General features: G+C 48.2%; 1 protein-coding gene across 6 annotated transcripts; it reads left to right on the plus strand.

Moving 5' to 3' along the window:
- The first annotated feature begins 731 nt into the window (after positions 1-731).
- Positions 732-19065, plus strand: LOC127610294 (LIM domain-binding protein 3-like). 6 transcript variants are annotated; one of them, XM_052080252.1, is made up of 15 exons: positions 732-849; positions 3517-3744; positions 7838-7989; positions 9967-10036; positions 11947-11969; positions 13342-13521; positions 14150-14322; positions 14440-14485; positions 15866-15916; positions 16557-16744; positions 16909-17266; positions 17582-17762; positions 17961-18081; positions 18158-18273; positions 18683-19065. In XM_052080252.1, the coding sequence occupies exons 2-15, from the start codon at positions 3649-3651 to the stop codon at positions 18770-18772; spliced, it is 1845 nt and encodes a 614-aa protein (XP_051936212.1). In that variant the 5' UTR covers positions 732-849; positions 3517-3648; the 3' UTR covers positions 18773-19065. The 6 variants fall into 6 exon arrangements, with proteins under 6 accessions (XP_051936212.1, XP_051936213.1, XP_051936211.1 ...); XM_052080251.1 differs by lacking the exon at positions 732-849 and having other exon boundaries at positions 3411-3744; XM_052080253.1 differs by lacking the exons at positions 732-849; positions 11947-11969; positions 13342-13521 and adding an exon at positions 10484-10638 and having other exon boundaries at positions 3410-3744.
- The last annotated feature ends 107 nt before the right edge of the window (positions 19066-19172 follow it).

Raw genomic sequence — 19172 nt, forward strand, 5'->3', positions numbered from 1 at the left:
AACAGCCTTGTTTGCTCCCAGTTCAGCCATTACGATGATGCTTTATTTCTGTACTATAGTCCAAATCTAAAGACATGAACACAATTTGGACACGCAGGCTTCGGAATACAGTAGCTTCTTCCACAGCCATCTAGGTTAAAAACACATTGTCAAATCAACTCCGAAGTACGAGAGATAAAAACGTGAATGAAAATTGGAATGGTCCTCTGGTCGAGGAGTGTCGTGGTCCTGGTAACCAGTCAAGAATGAAACTTCCTATGAACGCTAGTCTCTTTATAATTGAAGTGGCTGGGTACTTTTCTTTTTACGCATGCTGTCAATTGGAACAGGACTTGGGCAGTGACCGATAACTCTTCACAATCACGGCACAATCACAAGAACGGCAATAGAGAAATGGCTGTAGATTAGCAATAGCCTGGTCACTAGCACTGCACATATACAAAAAATGGACATTAATGTGCTCGTGTATCACGCTGCACATTCTGAATTATCAAAGATAAGTCAGTCAGTCCCACACAGTTTTCGTAAATTCAGTCAACAGTATATTTATTGTTGTATTTTTATGTTTATAATATTTTCACAGGGCTGTTGTTTAAAAAGTAATTAATGTATACGATTAGGGGCGTGTCAGGAAGTGACCGACCTCCTTACGTGTGGGCCAGCTGTTACTGTCTCTTTAAATGCAAAGCACGGGCACCACAGAAGAAGAAATAAAACACCGGATAAGAAGAAAGTCTCTTGTCCCGCTCGCCGGCGGACCCCTCCCGACCTGGTTGGACCCCCTCGGGAGGAACGAGTAACTCCACAACAGAGCCCCAAAGTCACAGTATGGCGACACAACACTCGCAGGTACTTTGACGCATGTTCCTACTTTTCGTGCCCTTCTGTTGCCGCCTAATCCCCTTTATCTTCATCACCGGCCGGCGGCACTCCCCCTGAGGTGAATCCGGCGCAGGTTGCATGTGACGTCATCACGTTGGTCCCTTGTTTTGTGTGGCGCCTTTTTTCGAGAGAGTAATTTTCAAGTACAGAAACACACGAGAAAACCTCACCATTATTGTTTTTTTATTTGTTGTTTTGTTTCCAGTCAAGACATGTGTGTCCGCAGTCACCCAAATGGCTGGAACTGCCAAATACTGTTCTCTGTCTCCACATGTTGCTGACATCATGCTAATTCGCCATTGTTGTTGTGAATACTGGAGTAATATTCAGGCGGGACAACAGGTGCTGCTGATTGGCGTGAACTAAATGAGAGCTCCGTCTAGTGGAGAAATGGTGCAAGGACGTCACTCCGGGTGACGTCAACACCAAACACCATTTATGCTATCAGAAAGTACGATTGCCAGCTAATTATGGTTTTACAAAATGGCCGTAACCAAGTTGATATCTCTATAAATGCTATCAATTGCTAAAACTATTCAGACATTTATTAGCTTCATTTGTTTTTGTGTGTGTGCGCGTACATGCGTGGGACATTTACTGGTGTGGTCTTCAAACAAGAAGAATTGTTTGTGTGGTTTGTGTGCGTAAAGCGATACCCAGTAAAATGATCTTTTGCGGAACTATCTCAGACGTTCCCTCCAACAGGCCCCCTGCATTCCGGGCGAGATACAATATCACTCATCCAGGCGACATAGGTGGCATTCCTATCTGTGACAAAAGTGTCTAAACTTAGACGCTGATACCGGTGGCCATGCTAGCTGCTTTTCGCGCGCCCTTGCACACACACAGAGTGAATATCCATACTAGTATTTTTTATTTATTTATTTGTAATGGTATCAAACATCCCCAAAGATGTCGATAAAGAAAAATAAGTAGAAATGCAGCAGTTAATGAACTGCCGAGTAATTCAGGCTATTCGACAGAACATTAGCATCATTCAACAAATCCTCATTAGGTGAAGCCCTTAAACATAACTCTGTGTTGAATAAAAACATTTAAAAAAAGTTCTGCACTGAATCGTCAACGCGAACGCGCTCTTAGGTACTAAAATTGAAGACCAACCACCTGTTGCCAACGGCTGCCAAAATACAAAGCCATTAAGTTGACGGGCACAATCGCTGTCAATATAAGCAATATTTTTGCTGTGAATGGGGCTTGAAAGCTCCGTTTTCACTTGTTGATGACTCCGTGCGCGTTTCATGAATAGCCCGACAGTTTTGAGGTGTGCGTAATCGTTGGTACTTAAGACTGCGTGTGCTGTCACGGTTACCATGGGGACAGCGAGGGAGTAAAAACAAACCAAAAGCATAAAAGATGGCCAGGTTACGAGTTGCAGGCGCACGACTCGAGCATGATGTCACTCTGCTCTACTCTCTTTTCAGTAAGTTAAAACGTTTGACTTTTTGGATGATCTCTTGACTCATATGATGTCATATTTGTTTTCATGGTGAGCATTTTTTTTTTTAACGTGTGGCTGTGTGAAGAGCGTGAGAGCCCCTTCAAACTCTCGAGTTGTTCCTCTTGGGAGGCGACTGAATGAGAGCACAGGATGTGTTGTGCAGGGAAGATTAAAAACATCAAAAAGATTCGCCTTATCTTTCCGTATTTATTTATTTTTTCGAGAGGAATTTTTTTTCTCACATTTTTGTCAATGTTGCGAGCCAAAATTTGAACTGTAAGTCACTCACAATTTTGGGTAAATCAAAACGAAAATGAAGCGATTAAGGGAGTGAACTGCCATGTGGGACCGCCCCTTTAAGGCACACATCATCACGGAAATCTCAAAATATTACCAGCTATGTCTCTTTTTTTTCTTGCACCTGAGTCTGAGCCACTTGATTCTGAGTAGGCGTGTTCGACACTTTTTTTTTGGGGGGGGGGGGGTCAGACCAATAACGGTATGCCAGGTTCACAAATATCAAGGAACTGATACTTTTGTTTCATACAATTGCCATTAAATCAATGACAAATCTATTTCTGAAAAATATGATTCCTTCATTTTTGATTATTTAAATAATTGAAGAATCCGTCAATTCCTTTCGCGATTAATCGACGAATCGGATGAAAACTACATTTGAATAGCAATCCCTTGATTTTTTTAGATATTGATCTTCCGTCTGGTGACATCTTTTAGTACCTCCAGGAACGTGTTCTCACTTTCTGAGCGGCGACCTCTTGCTAATAGGCCAGGTGACATTTCCACAATGGGCTCCCTTCTTTTCATGCGTGACCTTTTTGTTGTTTTATTGTCGCCAGACTCGCCCATTGTAGGGAGTCCCTGAAGGGGGGAGGCTGGAGCAAAGTGGGGGGGGGGGTAGTAGAAGAATCAAGCGGGTCTATATTAGCGCTGGTGAATCACAGCGAGCATGCCATAGCGGGTGTCCCCTTTCACGCCATATAAGTCCAGCACCCCCCCCCCCCTATGCCACACCATGCCACCCGACTATCTGTGTCTATTCTTAGCCTGTCACTTCAGTTCGTCCGAGCAGGCAAGTGCCGCTCTTCCTGCTGGTCTTCCTCGCACTTCTTCATTGTGCTCACGTCGACGTCGTCTTCTTCTTCTTGTGCTCTCAGAGGCCCCCGGTCCTCCCTCGCGTCCCGACGCTCTGGCCATCATAGACCACTGAGCCAAGACAACTCCGACAAAAAAAAAAAGCAAGCTGTGACCTGCTTTTTCGGAAAAAGGAACTTTTCCTCACCTGGAACATGAGCTCGTACACGGTATCGCTGCCGGGGCCGGGACCTTGGGGCTTCCGGCTCCAGGGAGGGAAGGACTTCAACATGCCGCTCACCATCTCCAGGGTAGGATGATGCTCACGTTCTTCTGCTCCTGGTAGTTCTTCTTGAGATTTGCAACCACAAACATCTTTATTGGCCCAGTACACGTAGTATCCTTGAGATGCAAGTCGCCAAACTTGTGAATTTTTACAGATGCCGGCCGTAGTGCTGTGTGGTTTCTTAAGTCCCTTCACATGTAGCATAAATAAAACGGAAAAAATTACATGTTGCGTTTAAAACGACCACCTCATGCTAACACATAATGGGAACCGTGTTGACAGGCTAGCTATTAGCATCAGTGTGATGGTGTTACAATTCTTGAAGCAACAGCTGTTGGAACACCAACGGCGTAGCAAGCAAACACAGAAAATCGCTATACTCACGGGGACATGTATTCTTTATCCTCTGTGAAGAACGACCAATATTCGTGTGTCTTGCATCGGAAGGAAGAGTCTCTGTCTAGCCATGTCTGTATTTATTGTACTGCCCCCAGGTGGCGTAGGCGCGCACACCAGAGATAGCGGCACGATGAAGTGAGAAGAGAATTGTTTAAACATCTGTTTTTACTTTGGCAAAAAATGATTTTGCAGATTTTCTAACTTGTTGTAAATCAGGGGTGCCCAACCGGTCGGTTGCGATCGACCGGGAGCCCGCGATCAACTTGTCCTGAGTCGATCGCGGAGGTTTGAGGGAGAACTGGAAGTTGGGCGGTGGGGGGGGGGGGGGGGGTAGAAAAAAATGGTGTGTCTATGTGCGTGTTATTAATCTTGTATATTTTTTGGTTAGTGTCCTGTCGGTCTCACCTTCACAAAAAAAATATTTAAAAAAGGAAATTAAATAAGCTGTCGCGGGACCTCCATCAATGGAAGTTGTTCGTGGTCGATGTGCGCTTGCAGGTCAGGCAACGGTTAAATGTGCAAAATTGATTGGCTTGAAAAGTAGATATCTTGGTGCATTTTCTGTGCTGTCAATTTGAAATAATTTCTTGTTTTGAAATCAAGAGATGTTAACAAAAAATAACAATAATAATTGACTTGAAAAAAAAATAATTGGAAGTTGATCGATGATTGAAATAATCATTAGTTGCAGCCCGAGGACAAGGAGTCATTGGGAATCAACTGTGTTTGGCTCTGTTCTGTCTGGAATAAATCATAGTGGTTTCTTATTGGTTGTCCTCCACCCTTCATGCCTGGTCTCAAAGTAACACCGGATGGCACGTCCTCAGAACGAGATCCAAAATGCTTCCACCACCAACAAATGGCTTCCTCAATCATTTGCAGTTTACGCCAGAGGACAGAAGCCTTTTGGGGACACGAGTGAGGTGTCCCGGTGGGGTGCTTTTGGGGTGGAGGGCGTGGCAGCTGTCAGCATTCGGCCGAAAGCGGATCCGCGGTGGCCCTAAAAGTGGAAGCGGTGTTGGGTTCACGTGCGCTCGGAATAGAAAGCCCAAAGTCTGGATCCTCTGTTGTTACTTTCAGGATGTTACGTGGTGATTGTTTGATCGGAAGTCATTTTGGCAGCCGGAGTGTACGCAGGTGCACAATGTTACTTCACGGTGTGGACTCAACTCGGTCTCTGCTTAGTTCTTGCTACTTCTAATCGTGTCTGGTCCGCAGGTGCATAAAAAGTGGGGGGTAAGTTAAAATCATTTTTAAAAAATCCTTACTGTGGCATGAGCATCCGTGGCATGACCACTTGTGTCAGAGTCCATAGCGACAAAAGACTGGTCGCCACCCATTGTCAGGGAATATAGACCAGCAATTGATTGGCCACCAGTCGATGTCAGGTAAGGAAGGAAGGACTGGTCGCCACCCATTGTCAGGGAATATAGACCAGCAATTGATTGGCCACCAGTCGATGTCAGGCAAGGAAGGAAGGACTGGTCGCCAATCCATTTCAGGGCCCATCTAGATACCCGTCTTGGATCTTTCCTTCTCTTTCACGTCAACAATTGGACCACCGTATGCTTCATTTTCAACGGGTTCAATCTATTTTATCTTCCTGCTCACGCCGCCAAATGTGAGCATCTTGAAAGTAATCCGCCCTTTTAATCCGCGTTGGTATCGCTGTGAAAACTGACTCCTGCACTTGGAGCCCCGCAGCTCCGAGGCCTCCAAATCGCAAGCAGGAAATCACTCTGCCGTTTTGCTCGGGGCACAACTGCCGGAATTCAGTCGGGGATGCACCCTGGGCCGGTCGCCAGCAAATATCAAGCCACACGGACCTACACAAAGGACTGGTCGCTGGTCAATGTCAGCAAGCAAGCATTCCCTACTCACATTCACACGTTGAATGACAAAAAATGTCATTCAAATATTGATGTACTCTATCAACCCCAATGTTGAGGAAACGGAATGTTGATGTGGTACAAGTCCAGGACATCGAAGTGGTCCACTTGAAGTCAGCCAGTGGTCCGAGTAGCTTCTTCTGCACAGTACTGTTGTTAAGGCGCAACTGTTGACAGGCACGCGGCCGTTTTTAGCAACTGAAGGTCAGCCAACATACACGCGCGCACGTCTTATCAGTTAGCTCCTCTGCTAGCATCTACTGTTACATGTGCGCCGAGTCACTGTAGTTACTTTAAGATGGCCAAGAGAACCTCCGCAGATATGACGTATATTTTTAGTCTACTCGGAAGCACTCGCTCAGTTAGGACCGTTGCGAGCTAACGCATCAGAGTTTGCACTTTGATGGACAGATCTTATTGTATCATCAGGGTTGTATGCAGTACTGCAATACACTGTTTCGGCTCAATGAAGTGACTCGGTGTGGTCGAAACACAGAACCCTGTGGGATTCCATGACTTAGTTTTGCTGGCAGCGATCATTAGTTTTCACTCAGCTGGGCCCTCTGGGAGCTAAACCTTCATAGCTGAACTTTTCTTGGAAAAATAGAAATATGAGAGGGCCATATGAAATACTACAACATATTCTGTTTATGGACAACTAAGCCAATAATATAGTGGCCCAAGCATGGAACCCTGCGGGAGGCCATGACTGACTTCTGTTGGTATCCTATTTCTCTGAGCCGGGCCCTCTGGGAGATAAACCTTCATAGTTGTATCATAGAATTTTGCATTCATTGTATTTGGTGAAGATTTTAAAAAAAAATAGAATATTGAATGTATTGGATAGATAAAACGAATGACAGTGAAATGATCCATATTTACCTTTTAGCGTATCAACAAATCAAAATGAACATTTTATTCTTGATCCACTGGGTTGACATCAATAATGCAGTTTTTGTTTTTTCATGGTGCACCCAATGAAACTGTTGCATCTGTTTGGGTGGTGGTGAAAGTAGGCCAGACGTTCCTGCGGCTCGCATTAGGGCACTTTAATCAGACCCTCTTTGATCGACGGCATCTGCCGGCACACACCGTAGATGAAAGTGGAGCGTGGCTTAGAATTTACGGTCATTTCACACTGACTTAAATGTTTTAAGCATTTTATCCACATGATCGATAACCTCCTCATTTGATGTCCTTTTTTTTTTTTCAATCTGCTCTCACGCCCAAATTGTGGTGGCCAGCTCTCCTGCAAGCCATCGTGAGGACAAGCTTGATAGAAAATGGGTGCGAGGATGGATGCATGCTGGCTCGGTTGCACTTCTTCAATTGAGTCTATTCCTGCTTTTCCTTAATTTAGTCCTCCGGGTGTAAAGTTCAGAGGTGGTGACTCATGGGTCAGTGGCTGCAAATAGCACAGCGACCACAAAGGGGGGCTTTTGGGGGTTAAAAAGACCATGTGTGTGTATATAGACAGCTGCTCAGGCTTCACGGGGTGGTGCCATGGAGGCCGGCCGATGATCCGCTGTGCTTAGATGAACTTGAAGTGAGCGTTTGAGTTACGAGTGACCGGCCGTGTTGCCACTCAAGCCAAGCGGCAACACCAAATGAAATGATTATGGTTCTTTGATACCCTTGCAAGTGGGCAAGGAGAGCCAGAGTCACTGATGCATATTAAGCAGTTAATCTAACGAGACAAACGCTGCAAAACCATGTGAACACTCGCAAGGAGCTGCTGTAGACCACAGCTCACGCCCGTACCCTCTCACGCAGACGAACCTTCTCCAGATCCCGACCGATTTCCATTTGCCTGTGCTGATTTTTGTCCAGATCACGCCGGGCAGCAAGGCGGCGCAGGCCAACCTGGTTCAGGGAGACGTCATTATGGCCATCGACGGCGTGAGCACGGAGGGCATGACCCACCTGGATGCCCAGAACAAGATCAAGATGGCCAACTACAATCTGGCACTCACCATGACCAAGTAAGAGCCGATGCCCTCCACCCGAAACGTTTTACCTTGACCCACCTGACTCGGTGCTTTTTGAACCGAGTGAGGCAGGACATGCGGTAATAGGGCCTGGAAATGGCGAGTCATTTTCGTGGAATATCCAAAAACAATCATAGTTCAAAGTAGCAAACAAAAATAGCAACTGAAGCTAAAACAGAACCGTGGCCAAAACATGACCGAAACAAAGCTGACAGCAGCAAAGGAACAGCAAACAAACGAACATGACAGTAGCAAAGAGCAAACAATGAACCGACAATGAGTGGGCGGGCTGGGAGTCCTTTTTGAAGCACTCATTACCTAATGACCAGCAGGTGTGCAGCTGCAGGGGGAGCCCTACAGTGCCACCTGTTGGTCCCAAACTGAATCATGACATTATCAATGACCCGACACTGAGTGTTCGGGCTGGGAGTCATTTTGAAGTACTCATTACCTAATGACCAACAGGTGTGCAGCTGCAGGGGGAGCCCTACAGTGCCACCTGTTGGTCCCAAACCGAATCATGACAGTAACAATGACCCGACACTGAGTGTTCGGGCCGGGAGTCCTTTTGAAGCACTAATTTCCTAATGACCAACAGGTGTGCAGCTGCAGGGGGAGCCCTACAGCGCCACCTGTTGGTCCCAAACCGAATCATGACAGATTGGCTTTATCTTTGACACACCTGACCGACCCTGAGATATTTCACAAAATTGTTCTTTATTTTCCTGTGGTGTTCTTGTCAGCAAATTGCTATTTCTTCATTTTTAAATGGTTTCTCTTCTCCCAGGAGGACTTTTTTTTTTTTTTTGGGCTTCATATTCTTGAAAGCGTCTTATTCCTCGCTGGAAAACAACATTTAATTTCTCTCTTTTATTGTTTTTCTTTTCCTCCTCACAAGAACTGTGGCTTACTGCTCATGGAGGAGAAAAAGAAAAGTAATAACACAAATATAGTCGTAATGCACATGCCAAAGATGTGAGCAGATAGGAAGATATTGTCGACTCGTGCATCGCTGTGCACGCTCGGAGATAGCGACCCCAGGGGGGGTAAAGACGTCACATGACCAACGCAACACATGGGAGACAGTTTACAAAAGCAATTTGCTCACTACTGCAATTGGCTGGCAACCGATACAGGGTGTCCCTTTCCACTGTACCTCCTTTGAAAACAAAATGGTAGTTGTGATGTCACTGAGGACCTGCGAGGGTTTCTTAAAGGGGCGGTTACCCCATCGTGACGGGGTGGACACGCGCATGCAAATATGAACGGAACCCAAAATGTGAACATGCGTCATCAAAATAACTTGTTGAACCTCTAGGCCGTGCCTACTTTTTGTTTTTTCCCACAATATCCCATAATATATTCCTGAGTGTCAAAAAGTTAAGAGGGAAGCCATTTTGAGGTGCACATGGCCTCTTGGTCACATGGAGATTTTTCTTATTATTATGTTTTTTGAGTATAAATAACTGGTCCTCAAAGAGGGCATCGGCGTGGATGTGGATGTGGATGTCGCCCCCAACATTTTTTTTCCCCCCTTCACGGATAAGATCTGATAAGATGAGTGAGGAAATGAATGTTGGTGCACGCCGAGCGAGCGCCAAGCGATATCTCATAACCGAGCGCCAACGCTCCGGGTGATGCACAAAAGACGCAAGGGCCCGGGATGAGGGTGAGGATGAGGGCGGATTTTGACCTCCCCCAGAGAAGATGAAGAAGGTTTGTTGAAGTCACTGCACCGCCATCGTTGGCGTTCTTTTCTTGCTTTTCAAACGTTTCCGAGATGCTGCGCGGGGTCAACGTGGCAGACAAAATCAGCTCAATCATGTCAAACTACAACCTGGCTAGGGTTAGAGAGCGATAATGTCCGAAATATGCTTGCGCTGTCACGTTTTGGCACGAAATGTTTAATTTCCACTTTCAAACGTGACCTTTTCCGTCTGTCAAATGAACGTTTTCCTCTCTTCTCTCGAGGTCAAAGCGTCCCGTCGCCATGCCGACGCCCAGAATCGACAGCGGCATTTCCTTGATCCCTCACCAGCAGGTGAGCTTTCACATATAGCATCGCTTTTCTTCGTTCTTGTCGCTCCACCCCAAAGCCTTAAAAGCGACGTCTTTGCCTTCCAAAGCCGAGGAAACCATCAAACCAAGACTTCAAACATAAAAATCAAATTTGACATGAATTCTCTGACTCGCCATATCAGGGGTTCTCAACCTTTGTGGGTCCAGGACTTGAAGGTTTTCCAAAGGAGCCTTTCCCCCCAAATATTCTCTTAATAATCAGCTTTTTATTCTGGAAAAAAATGCAAAAAAATGGGGTCCAAGGACCCCAGTTTGAGAACCTGCTGCTGCCCCCTTGTGGTGACTTTAAAAACAGGTTAGAACAGAGGCATATTCATAACTTGATGGTAACGTAATGGTATACGTTTTTTTTGTTGATGGACCGCTTCTGCCCCCCCCCCCGCCGTCTCCTCCCCGGCCGTGGTCGCAGGTGAACGGTCGCCCGTCGGTCCGCGGCGCCTCACCCGGGCCCGCGGAAGCGGGCGGCAGCCCCGCCCGCAGGAAGCAGTATAACTCGCCCATCGGCCTGTATTCAGAGGAAACTCTGAGAGAAATGGCGGCCATTCAGGCAGGCCTGCCCGTGGGGTACGTAGCCAGGAAAAAAAAAAAAAAAGTGAGCTTGGACTTAACAATGGTACCTTGACGCTGGAGTAGAGTCCCACTGATTCATTGAATAACGGCCCTTTTCAAAATAATCATAATCGGTTATAGTTTTGACAATTAAATCCCAATACAGTACATTTTCGCTTTCTAATGGCGCAGTCAATGCACCATTAACGTAACTCTGTAAATCTGCCAACGTTGTTGTAAATGAGACGGCCACACCAGAACTGGAACACGACATCATCTCCCTCGAAGCATATTAAATAAAATGCATTATTATTATTATTATTACTAAGTGTACATTGAATGGCATCAGAGCTCTATCTAGTGGACAAATGGTGCAAGGACACCCACCGTTATGGGCGACTCCAACACCGAACATGAGGATAGATATAATGGAAAGGTTTAATCGTCAAAACTCCGGTTGATTATGATTTTGGGGGGAAAAAAAGGCATGGAGTATAATATATATTTCTTTGACAGCGTCTTGTGGCATCTTGGTACCAAAGAGCTGAGTCGAATTGGATTGAGAAGCTTCATTTAATGTTTGGCCAATGACATACAAGTCAAGGTACCACTGTGCTTGTGTTGTTTAGCGATCAGCGAAGTTGTGACCAAGTTGCACTTTGATGACCGAGCCTCATGTCATGTGACGGAGAAAAGCAAGAGCCTCAGAACATTTGCTGTCGAAGGGAAAGCGGAACGGATTTGTTCGTATGAAGCCATCGCTGATCCAAATTATTGGCTGATTATTTGCATTATTCAAATAGTGTTTCCGTGTTTTATCATTTAGATGAGATGATGATTCTGCTCTGATTTTTTGGAGCGATGGCGTCTTCCTGTTGACTGTTTTGGGATGAGCGCTGGTGTGGACTCAGAATGCCTTTCTGGTTTGGTTCGGTGCGAGAAATGATTGGCAGCGAAGAAAAGTTCATTGATTTGTTTTCACCAGGGGGGGGGGGGGGTTCCCATGGTGCGAGGCATTTGGAGTTTTGAGCAGCACCGCCTGAATGCCGTGAATTGAAAATGACATTTGCCAAGGTCTCTCGCTCCATGTCTGGAGCCGTTTGAATCATTCAGGTTAGTCGAATCCTCTTCCGGAGAAGCGGCAAATGACATCATTCCTGATGATGTCACACTCACATCTCTCCTCAATCAAGACGTTCACCTCCTCTTCCTCCTTCTCCTCCCACGAACTGAAGATGATGTCACCTGACTAATGTCCTTCTCTCTCCTCATTTTCCTCATATTGGCTGGCCGCCCTCATCCCGTGCTCATGGCCAAAACCAGGTTTTCAGCCCCCCTGCTCCCAAGTTAGTATCGTCCTGCCGAGCGCATCGCATATCAAGTGTGTTTGTGCTCGTGTGTGTGTGTGCGTGTGTGGGTGTGTTTGCATTGTCATGGTAGCGCTGACTTGAACATTGCACGGCACGTTGGCCTAAGGAAGAAGCTGCTGATTTGGGGTGTGTTTGTTTTTCAAGTTGCAGTGATGATGGCGCTACTAAAACCTAGCCGCTAGCTTTTTTGTTACTATTTTTGTAGTTTTTCCTGATCAAATAAATGAAATGCAGCAACGGTTAAGTGATTGACAACTAATCGGTTAGCAAATTAGTCGACAACTATTTTGATAACAATAGCCCCGCCCCCAAAAAAGAACAACCAAGAGGAAATGAGGTTGCTAAACTTGGCTTAGCCTAGCATGACGGGACGGTTAGCATCTCATAAGTTGTCTGATTATTTATTCGTTTATTTATTTGCATTTGCTCTTTAAAGGCCAGGTTGGCATTCCAAATGATACAAACGCCTTTGGTGCGTGCGCGCCCGTCAACCGAAATGAGCCACGGCGTGTGTGTTTGTGTGTGTGTGTGTGCGCGGCTGACGAAACGACGGCGTAAGCACACTTCTGGTTTGCTGTGTGTGTTGTGTTGTGTTGACTTGTCTGACGCTTGGCGTGACGGCAAAGGTCACGCCGTGCTCGCCGTGGCGTTGGATTGGCGGGAGCGTGTTGATCTCGGAGGCTCGGTTAGTCACTCGTGAGGGGGACGACTTGGGACAAAATTCACAATGACCTCTCATGCTCTCTCATACTCAACGGGCATCTTCTCGCACATGCTACTGAAAATCTTACACCGCTTACCGGAATCCTCTCATATGCGTTGATGAAAACCACTCGCATGCACGACTGAAAAGGATGAAAATGCTCTCCCACTCCCGCCAGGAACACTCTCACATAGACAAGTGAAATGGGCGAAACGCACAAACACGCATTCTGCTGGTGGAATACTCTCACACATAGGACCGGATGCTCTGACATCCACAACTGAAAAATTTGTCCCGCTGATGAAACGCGCTCGCACGCTCACTCCTAAAAGACTCCACTCGGCATCGGCGATAGCTCATAGACATCGTTGAAGCGCTCTCAATTGCTCTCACGCATACTCTTGAGAAGCTCTCTCTCTCGCATTCTGAGACCCTGTGAAATGCCCAAACACAACCGAAAACAATTTTTATGTGAGAGGTGATCCTGAATGAAGTCCCACACGCCGATGGAGCCGTCGCCTCTCATGTAGTTTCTGCAGTGTCCCTAATGAAGCGTCCCCCCCCCCCCCTCTCCATGAATGCCTTTTTGTCGCGCAAATCGAAAACGCGCGTTGACTTCACCCGTGCGCCGTCCTCGCCTCTCAGCGCCGGCGTGCTTGTGAAGGAAAGCGCCGCGGCCAGCCACAAGGCCATCGAGGTGACGGGCCCGGGGGGCAAGGCCACCATCATCCACGCCCAGTACAACACGCCCATCAGCATGTACTCGCAGGACTCCATCATGGACGCCATCGCCGGGCAGACCATGACCAAGGGACACGACGTCGGGTGAGACCCCCCCCCCCCTGTTCTCTTCTCCTTCTTGCGAGGAAGTTGTTTTGTTGTCTGTCGATTGTGACGTCACGCTTCGGGAAACGTTGTCACAGTCGTCTTTGTGAAGCCGCCTGGTGATTTCTCGGTGGACTTTGGCTTTCTTCCATTCGATCGAAGCCCCGGAATCACCGAATGAAAACCTCCCGGCGCCGTGTTTCGAGAGTGCGACGGAAATAAGTGAAGGACGAAGCATCGCGTTGTGCGTTGGGGCATGCGTGACGTGAAAACTTGGCTGATAAAAAAAATCATCTTGTGAAACCTTTGCACTCGCGTCCATCTCTCCGATTTCAAGAAGGACTTGTCATCAAAGCAAATGTTCTGAGCTCCTTTTTCTCTGAGCACAAGTATTTTTTTTTCACTTCCTCGTGTGTGCCCCCCCCCTCAACATTTCATCCTTTCTTAATGATTTTTCATTCATTCCAAAGCCACTCTTTTATTTGCATTGGTGATCAACAAAGCCCCCCCCTCCCCCTCCAAAGAATGCTTCCTGTTCTCTGAGCTCACTTGTTGTGGGGCTCTTGTGTGGGTGGGTTGGTGGCGGTGGCGGCGGCGGCGGGGGGGTCTCGCCCGTGTCCGGTTCCAGTCCACATCCAGAGCGTCTGGTGGACAGCGCCTCGCCAGTCTACCAGGCGGTCCAGAGCGCGGAGGAAAGGGAGGACGATGACGAGGGAGGACACCACCACCGCCGCCAAGCCAGCGCACAGTCCAAAACCTTCCAGACGCTCGCCAACATGATGGCAACGGAAACGCAATGCGGTAAGAAGGCGGATGCCCGTCGCATGCTTCGATGATTCTTCCAGGAATCTTCATCGTGCAAATGCTCGGTGGGCATCTGCATCGCTTAACCCGACATGTTTTGTTTGTGTCTCGCAGTCATGGCGGATGAGGAGGAGGATGCTGAGGTGTTGAGGAAGAGCAGGTAGGCTGCGTCACTCGCACCTCAGAACCTGCACAAGAAGTCTCGCCCCGCCCCGCCCCGCCCTGCCCGCCTCACCTCACCTCCACCCTCACCGCTTCCCACCAACCCGTGACAAACGCAACCAAAGTTCTTTTTCTTTGTGTGTGTGTTTGTATGTGTGTGTGTGTGTGTGTGTCGCTATGAAAAGAACCCAAAATTGCACTTTGTCAAATTTTGGGAGAAAATCGTTACACAGATTTCATGTCAAAACGATTCCGCTTTTTGTCCCAACTAAATATTCACTTTTGATCTCATCAACATCTATCATTTTTACTCTTGTAATATTAACTTCTTTCATCTTGAATCTCGAATGTAAGCAGTATAGACTGAGGGGGGGTGGAAACGGCTGTTTCAAACATTTTCAGTCGCTTTATGACCAAAAGCACTTTGCTCGCACAACCTGCCCGCTAGCCTCTGCTATTGGCCAGTTAGCAGGTGCCCTCACTTCCGCGCCACTCGTCCGATTGGACCCGCCTTTGAAAGGAAATTGTGTAGAATTTGTGAATAGTGACCCCAACTGGACTAAAATAATAACTGCACCTCACATGCATGGATTGTACCTTTTTATTTTGCTAATTAGCATGACGTTTAGAAATGCATACATATGAAGATTCCACAAAATACTCGGTCACTGTTTTGTGGATTTTTGTCTGTTGCCGTTGTAGTTTGGAATATCCAACTTGTTATTCTTGTCGTATTCTCAAAAGTACAAAACTTACAGGGGGGTCTCCGTTGTCATAACCTGCCACCTTTTCGATGGTAGACGGGTCTGGACTGCAGGCAGGCCAGTCTTTTGACCCAGAGTCTTTTGTGCGGAATGTAGTTTGGCATTGTCTCGCTGAAATAAGCAGGGGGCGGAGACCACAAAGATGGCGGCCGAGGTTTCTCCTGCTAGCCACCTGCCTTTTGCGATCGCACGGCTGTTGCGGGTGAACATTTTCAGGGTCTTTGAAGTCTTGCCGTTTTTCTGGGCTGAATGTGTTGCGTTCAAGTGCAGCTGAGAAAGTTAGCCAGATTTTCTTGTCCCTTTTGTGAGTGATACAGTCTCATTTCTTGCATGGATAATGATGACGACAATTAGTGATGTTGCGTTTCATTTTCCGTCCGCCGACAAAAGCGTCGATGGAAAGGTCCCTTTTGGAGAATGAAGCAGACTGGAATGGAGTCGCATTCGGGTGTCGCTCCGTTTTTGTTTTGGTTTTTTCTTGTCTCGCTTCCCCTCACGAGTCTGACGTTGAGCGCGCGTCTTCCTCCGATTCTTTTCGTAGGCGAGGCTCCGAAAACGTCACACATGTCGGATAGCGCCGTTTGCTCACGTGTTTTTATATCTTACACTTGCAGCCTGAAGCGTCAGTCGGCCGCCGGCGTCCAACACAAGGCGGCCGTGTCCAGGTACTGCTGCCCGTCGCGGCAGCCGTCGCTAGTCCCCCTCGTCTTTCATTGAGCTTCCTCAGCGTTATGCGGCAAAGCTTAAACAACACATTGTGGCACACGTGTCGCGAGAGCCACGCCCACTCCGCTGAATGGCAAACTCGGGGGCGCCGTTTCTTTCCATGGAGAGATGCAGTACAGTGCTGCCTTGACTTAAGAGTTTTTCAAGGTACGAGTTGTTGCCAAAATTAGTCGACTCGACAGAGAGAAAAATGACTTTTCGCACAATCCTCCGTGACGGGGTTTGATTTTTTGACCCCAACACTTTTCTTTATTCCAACAAAATGCAATGTTTTGGGGTGCTGGGATGGATTAAGTGCACTTTGTTTCATTTCAATGGGAAAGTTTGATGCGGCATAGGAACAAATTATCTGACAAGCTTGGACACGGAGCAAATTAAAGTCAAGGCACACAAGTGTACGTTTGAATCACTCCTTGGTATGAAATCGATCAATAAGCCGTTGAATTCTCTCCTGCTTTTTCTTCTTTGCTACGCTACTCACCTTCATCGTCAACTAAGCTGACATCGTCACCCTCGCGGTCGCGCCGCCGGTTGCCGGTATGGTCATTGAACGCATCATCTCTTGCTTCCTCCCCCTAGTCAATTTGGTCAGCCGGCCCCCGCCGCCGCCCCAAAGCAATACCAGCAGGCCCCGCCCATGCAGCAAGCCCCGCCCCCGCAGCGCTACCAGCAGGCCCCGCCCACCCAGCAGAGTTCCATTCAGATACCCATGGGCTCCGCCCCTCCCAAGGTGGTCAGCACGGCCTGCATCTACCCGTCGCAGCCAGGTGAGCCAGCCCAATCGGGACCGTCGGGTCAAGTGTTTCGGCCGCACAATGAGATTGTCGCGGAAGTGACCCCCCCCCACCACCCCCATTTGTCTCGCGACATGAACTTGCCCGACTTGCCGTGTTTGGTTTGCTTTCTGACAAACACTTCCCGTCTCTTTCAGCCGCGCCACCCCACGCGCCCCAAGCTCACCCCCACCGCGCCGCCGCCGCTCCGCCGCAGGCGGCGGGCGGGGCGGGTGGCAACCGCCCCCCGTGGGTGACCGACAGCTCCTTCGCCAACAAGTTTGACCCGAGCAAGACCACCACCGCAGTCATCAAGCCGCCTCCATTGCCTCAGGCTGCGCCGCCGCCGCCCCAGTACATCCCCAACCCCTCGGCCGCCGCCGCCTCCAGACCCGCCCATGTCACTCCTAGCCCCGCCCCTTTCTCCCCCGTGGCCAGGGGTGTGGCGCAACGGGCCGAAAGGTTTGCCGCCGGCAGCCGCACGCCCTTGTGTGGAGCCTGCAACAGCATCATCAGGTAACGCTGCGCCATCTGCTCACTCGTGATTTGAACTGTTTATTTGATTTAGATTTAGATTTTTTTTTTATACTGATGATCCTGAAAACACTTTTATATCATCTCAAACCGATCTTTCAAAATAAAGGCCTTACCTCATTTATTTATCCCATTTGCCATTCTATGAGCTTTTTGACCCCGCCGTAGACGCTCTCCATTTTTAAAAACATGCTTCAGTCGTACCCAAATTATCCGTTCGCTTCCGCCACCGCCAAAAGCCTCGTGGTCCCGGCCTTTCTCTCTGCATCTTGTCGAGATTCCGTTTTCCGGTGGCAGGGGTCCCTTCCTGGTGGCGCTGGGCCGCTCGTGGCACCCCGAGGAGTTCAACTGCCACTACTGCAACATGTCGCTGGCCGACGTCAGCTTTGTGGAGGAGCAGAACAGCGTTTACTGCGAGAACTGCTACGAGGAGTTCTTTGCCCCCACCTGCGCACGCTGCAGCACCAAGATCATGGGGGTAAGGCGTCAAAAGCGTCAGCCAGTCCTTTTGACTTCTACGTGGTTAACGACGGTGTAATTACCTGAACTTGACCGTTCAACGCTATTTGGAACACGTGACAGTAGAGAGAAAAACCGTTTCGGGCTGCCCCCCCCCCCCGAAATTGGATTATTCCTCGGCTTGTCGTCGTTGACCTGTTGTGTTGTCGCCTGACAGGAAGTGATGCACGCTCTGAGGCAGACGTGGCACACCACTTGCTTTGTGTGCGCCGCCTGCGGCCAGCCCTTCGGCAACAGCCTCTTCCATATGGAGGACGGGGAGCCGTACTGCGAGAAAGGTACGCCGCCGTCCCCTCCTGCGTGCCGTCACGACGCCGGCGGGGTCACTCACAACGCCGCTCCGTCTGCTCTCAGATTACGTGGCGCTGTTCAGCACCAAGTGTCACGGCTGTGACTTCCCCGTGGAAGCCGGAGATAAATTCATCGAGGCTCTCGGTCATACCTGGCACGACACCTGCTTCGTGTGCGCGGTGAGAAACTACTCCTGCAGTCCCAACGCCGTACCTGCGCCGGCGGGATATCAGACCACATACACACCCACTGTCTTCAAAAACGACGCCATCCTACGATGGCTGGACGCAGGCAAAATATTTCTTGATGTTTTGCGGTCGCACCTTGTGAGGAGTGACCTGGCAACACGTAAGGGGCTGAAATCCGATTGGGCGAGGGGTGGGAGTGGGATCTGTCATCCGCATAGACGCGATTGAAGGAGTGCAGCCAAGAGAAACGCTACCAAATTAAAACGATAAACTGTTCAATTTCATTGAATAAATATTGCCTACCAGGTCTGATCTAATTTCAACAAAATATGTTTGGTCAAAAAAAAAAAAAGCTTAGTTCATCAATGTACAATGTCGGTTTCCTTTGTTGTTGTTTCAGGTGTGTCACGTGAACCTTGAGGGCCAGCCCTTCTACTCCAAGAAAGACAAACCTCTGTGCAAGAAGCACGCTCACGCCATCAATGTGTAACCGGGCAATGACTTGCACACACACACACACACACACACACACATCAGATGATCATCACTTATTACACACGCGTGTGCAAAAACAACACCCTCGCCCGCCCCCAAAAAAATAATCTCTGCAACACTTTGCTTTCAGAAGATTTTGACAAGCTTTTATGCGCCAGCTTCACTTTTCCATGAGCAATTTACAAACGCGCGCACAATGAGCCTTCAACATTAGATAAGATGGAGAAAAAACATCTAATTCTTTTTTTTTTTTGTCCATGACATGTTTTAATTCAGTTTGGAGGGTGGGGGAAAAATTCTCAGCTTGGTAGTTGTTTTTTGTTTTCTGTCCAGACGAGCCACATGACCCCTGACCTCAACACAGATTGACCTCCACTCCGCCAAAACCCCCAAAG

Source organism: Hippocampus zosterae, chromosome 11 (genome assembly GCF_025434085.1).
Source record: "Hippocampus zosterae strain Florida chromosome 11, ASM2543408v3, whole genome shotgun sequence".
Taxonomy (NCBI): domain Eukaryota; kingdom Metazoa; phylum Chordata; class Actinopteri; order Syngnathiformes; family Syngnathidae; genus Hippocampus; species Hippocampus zosterae.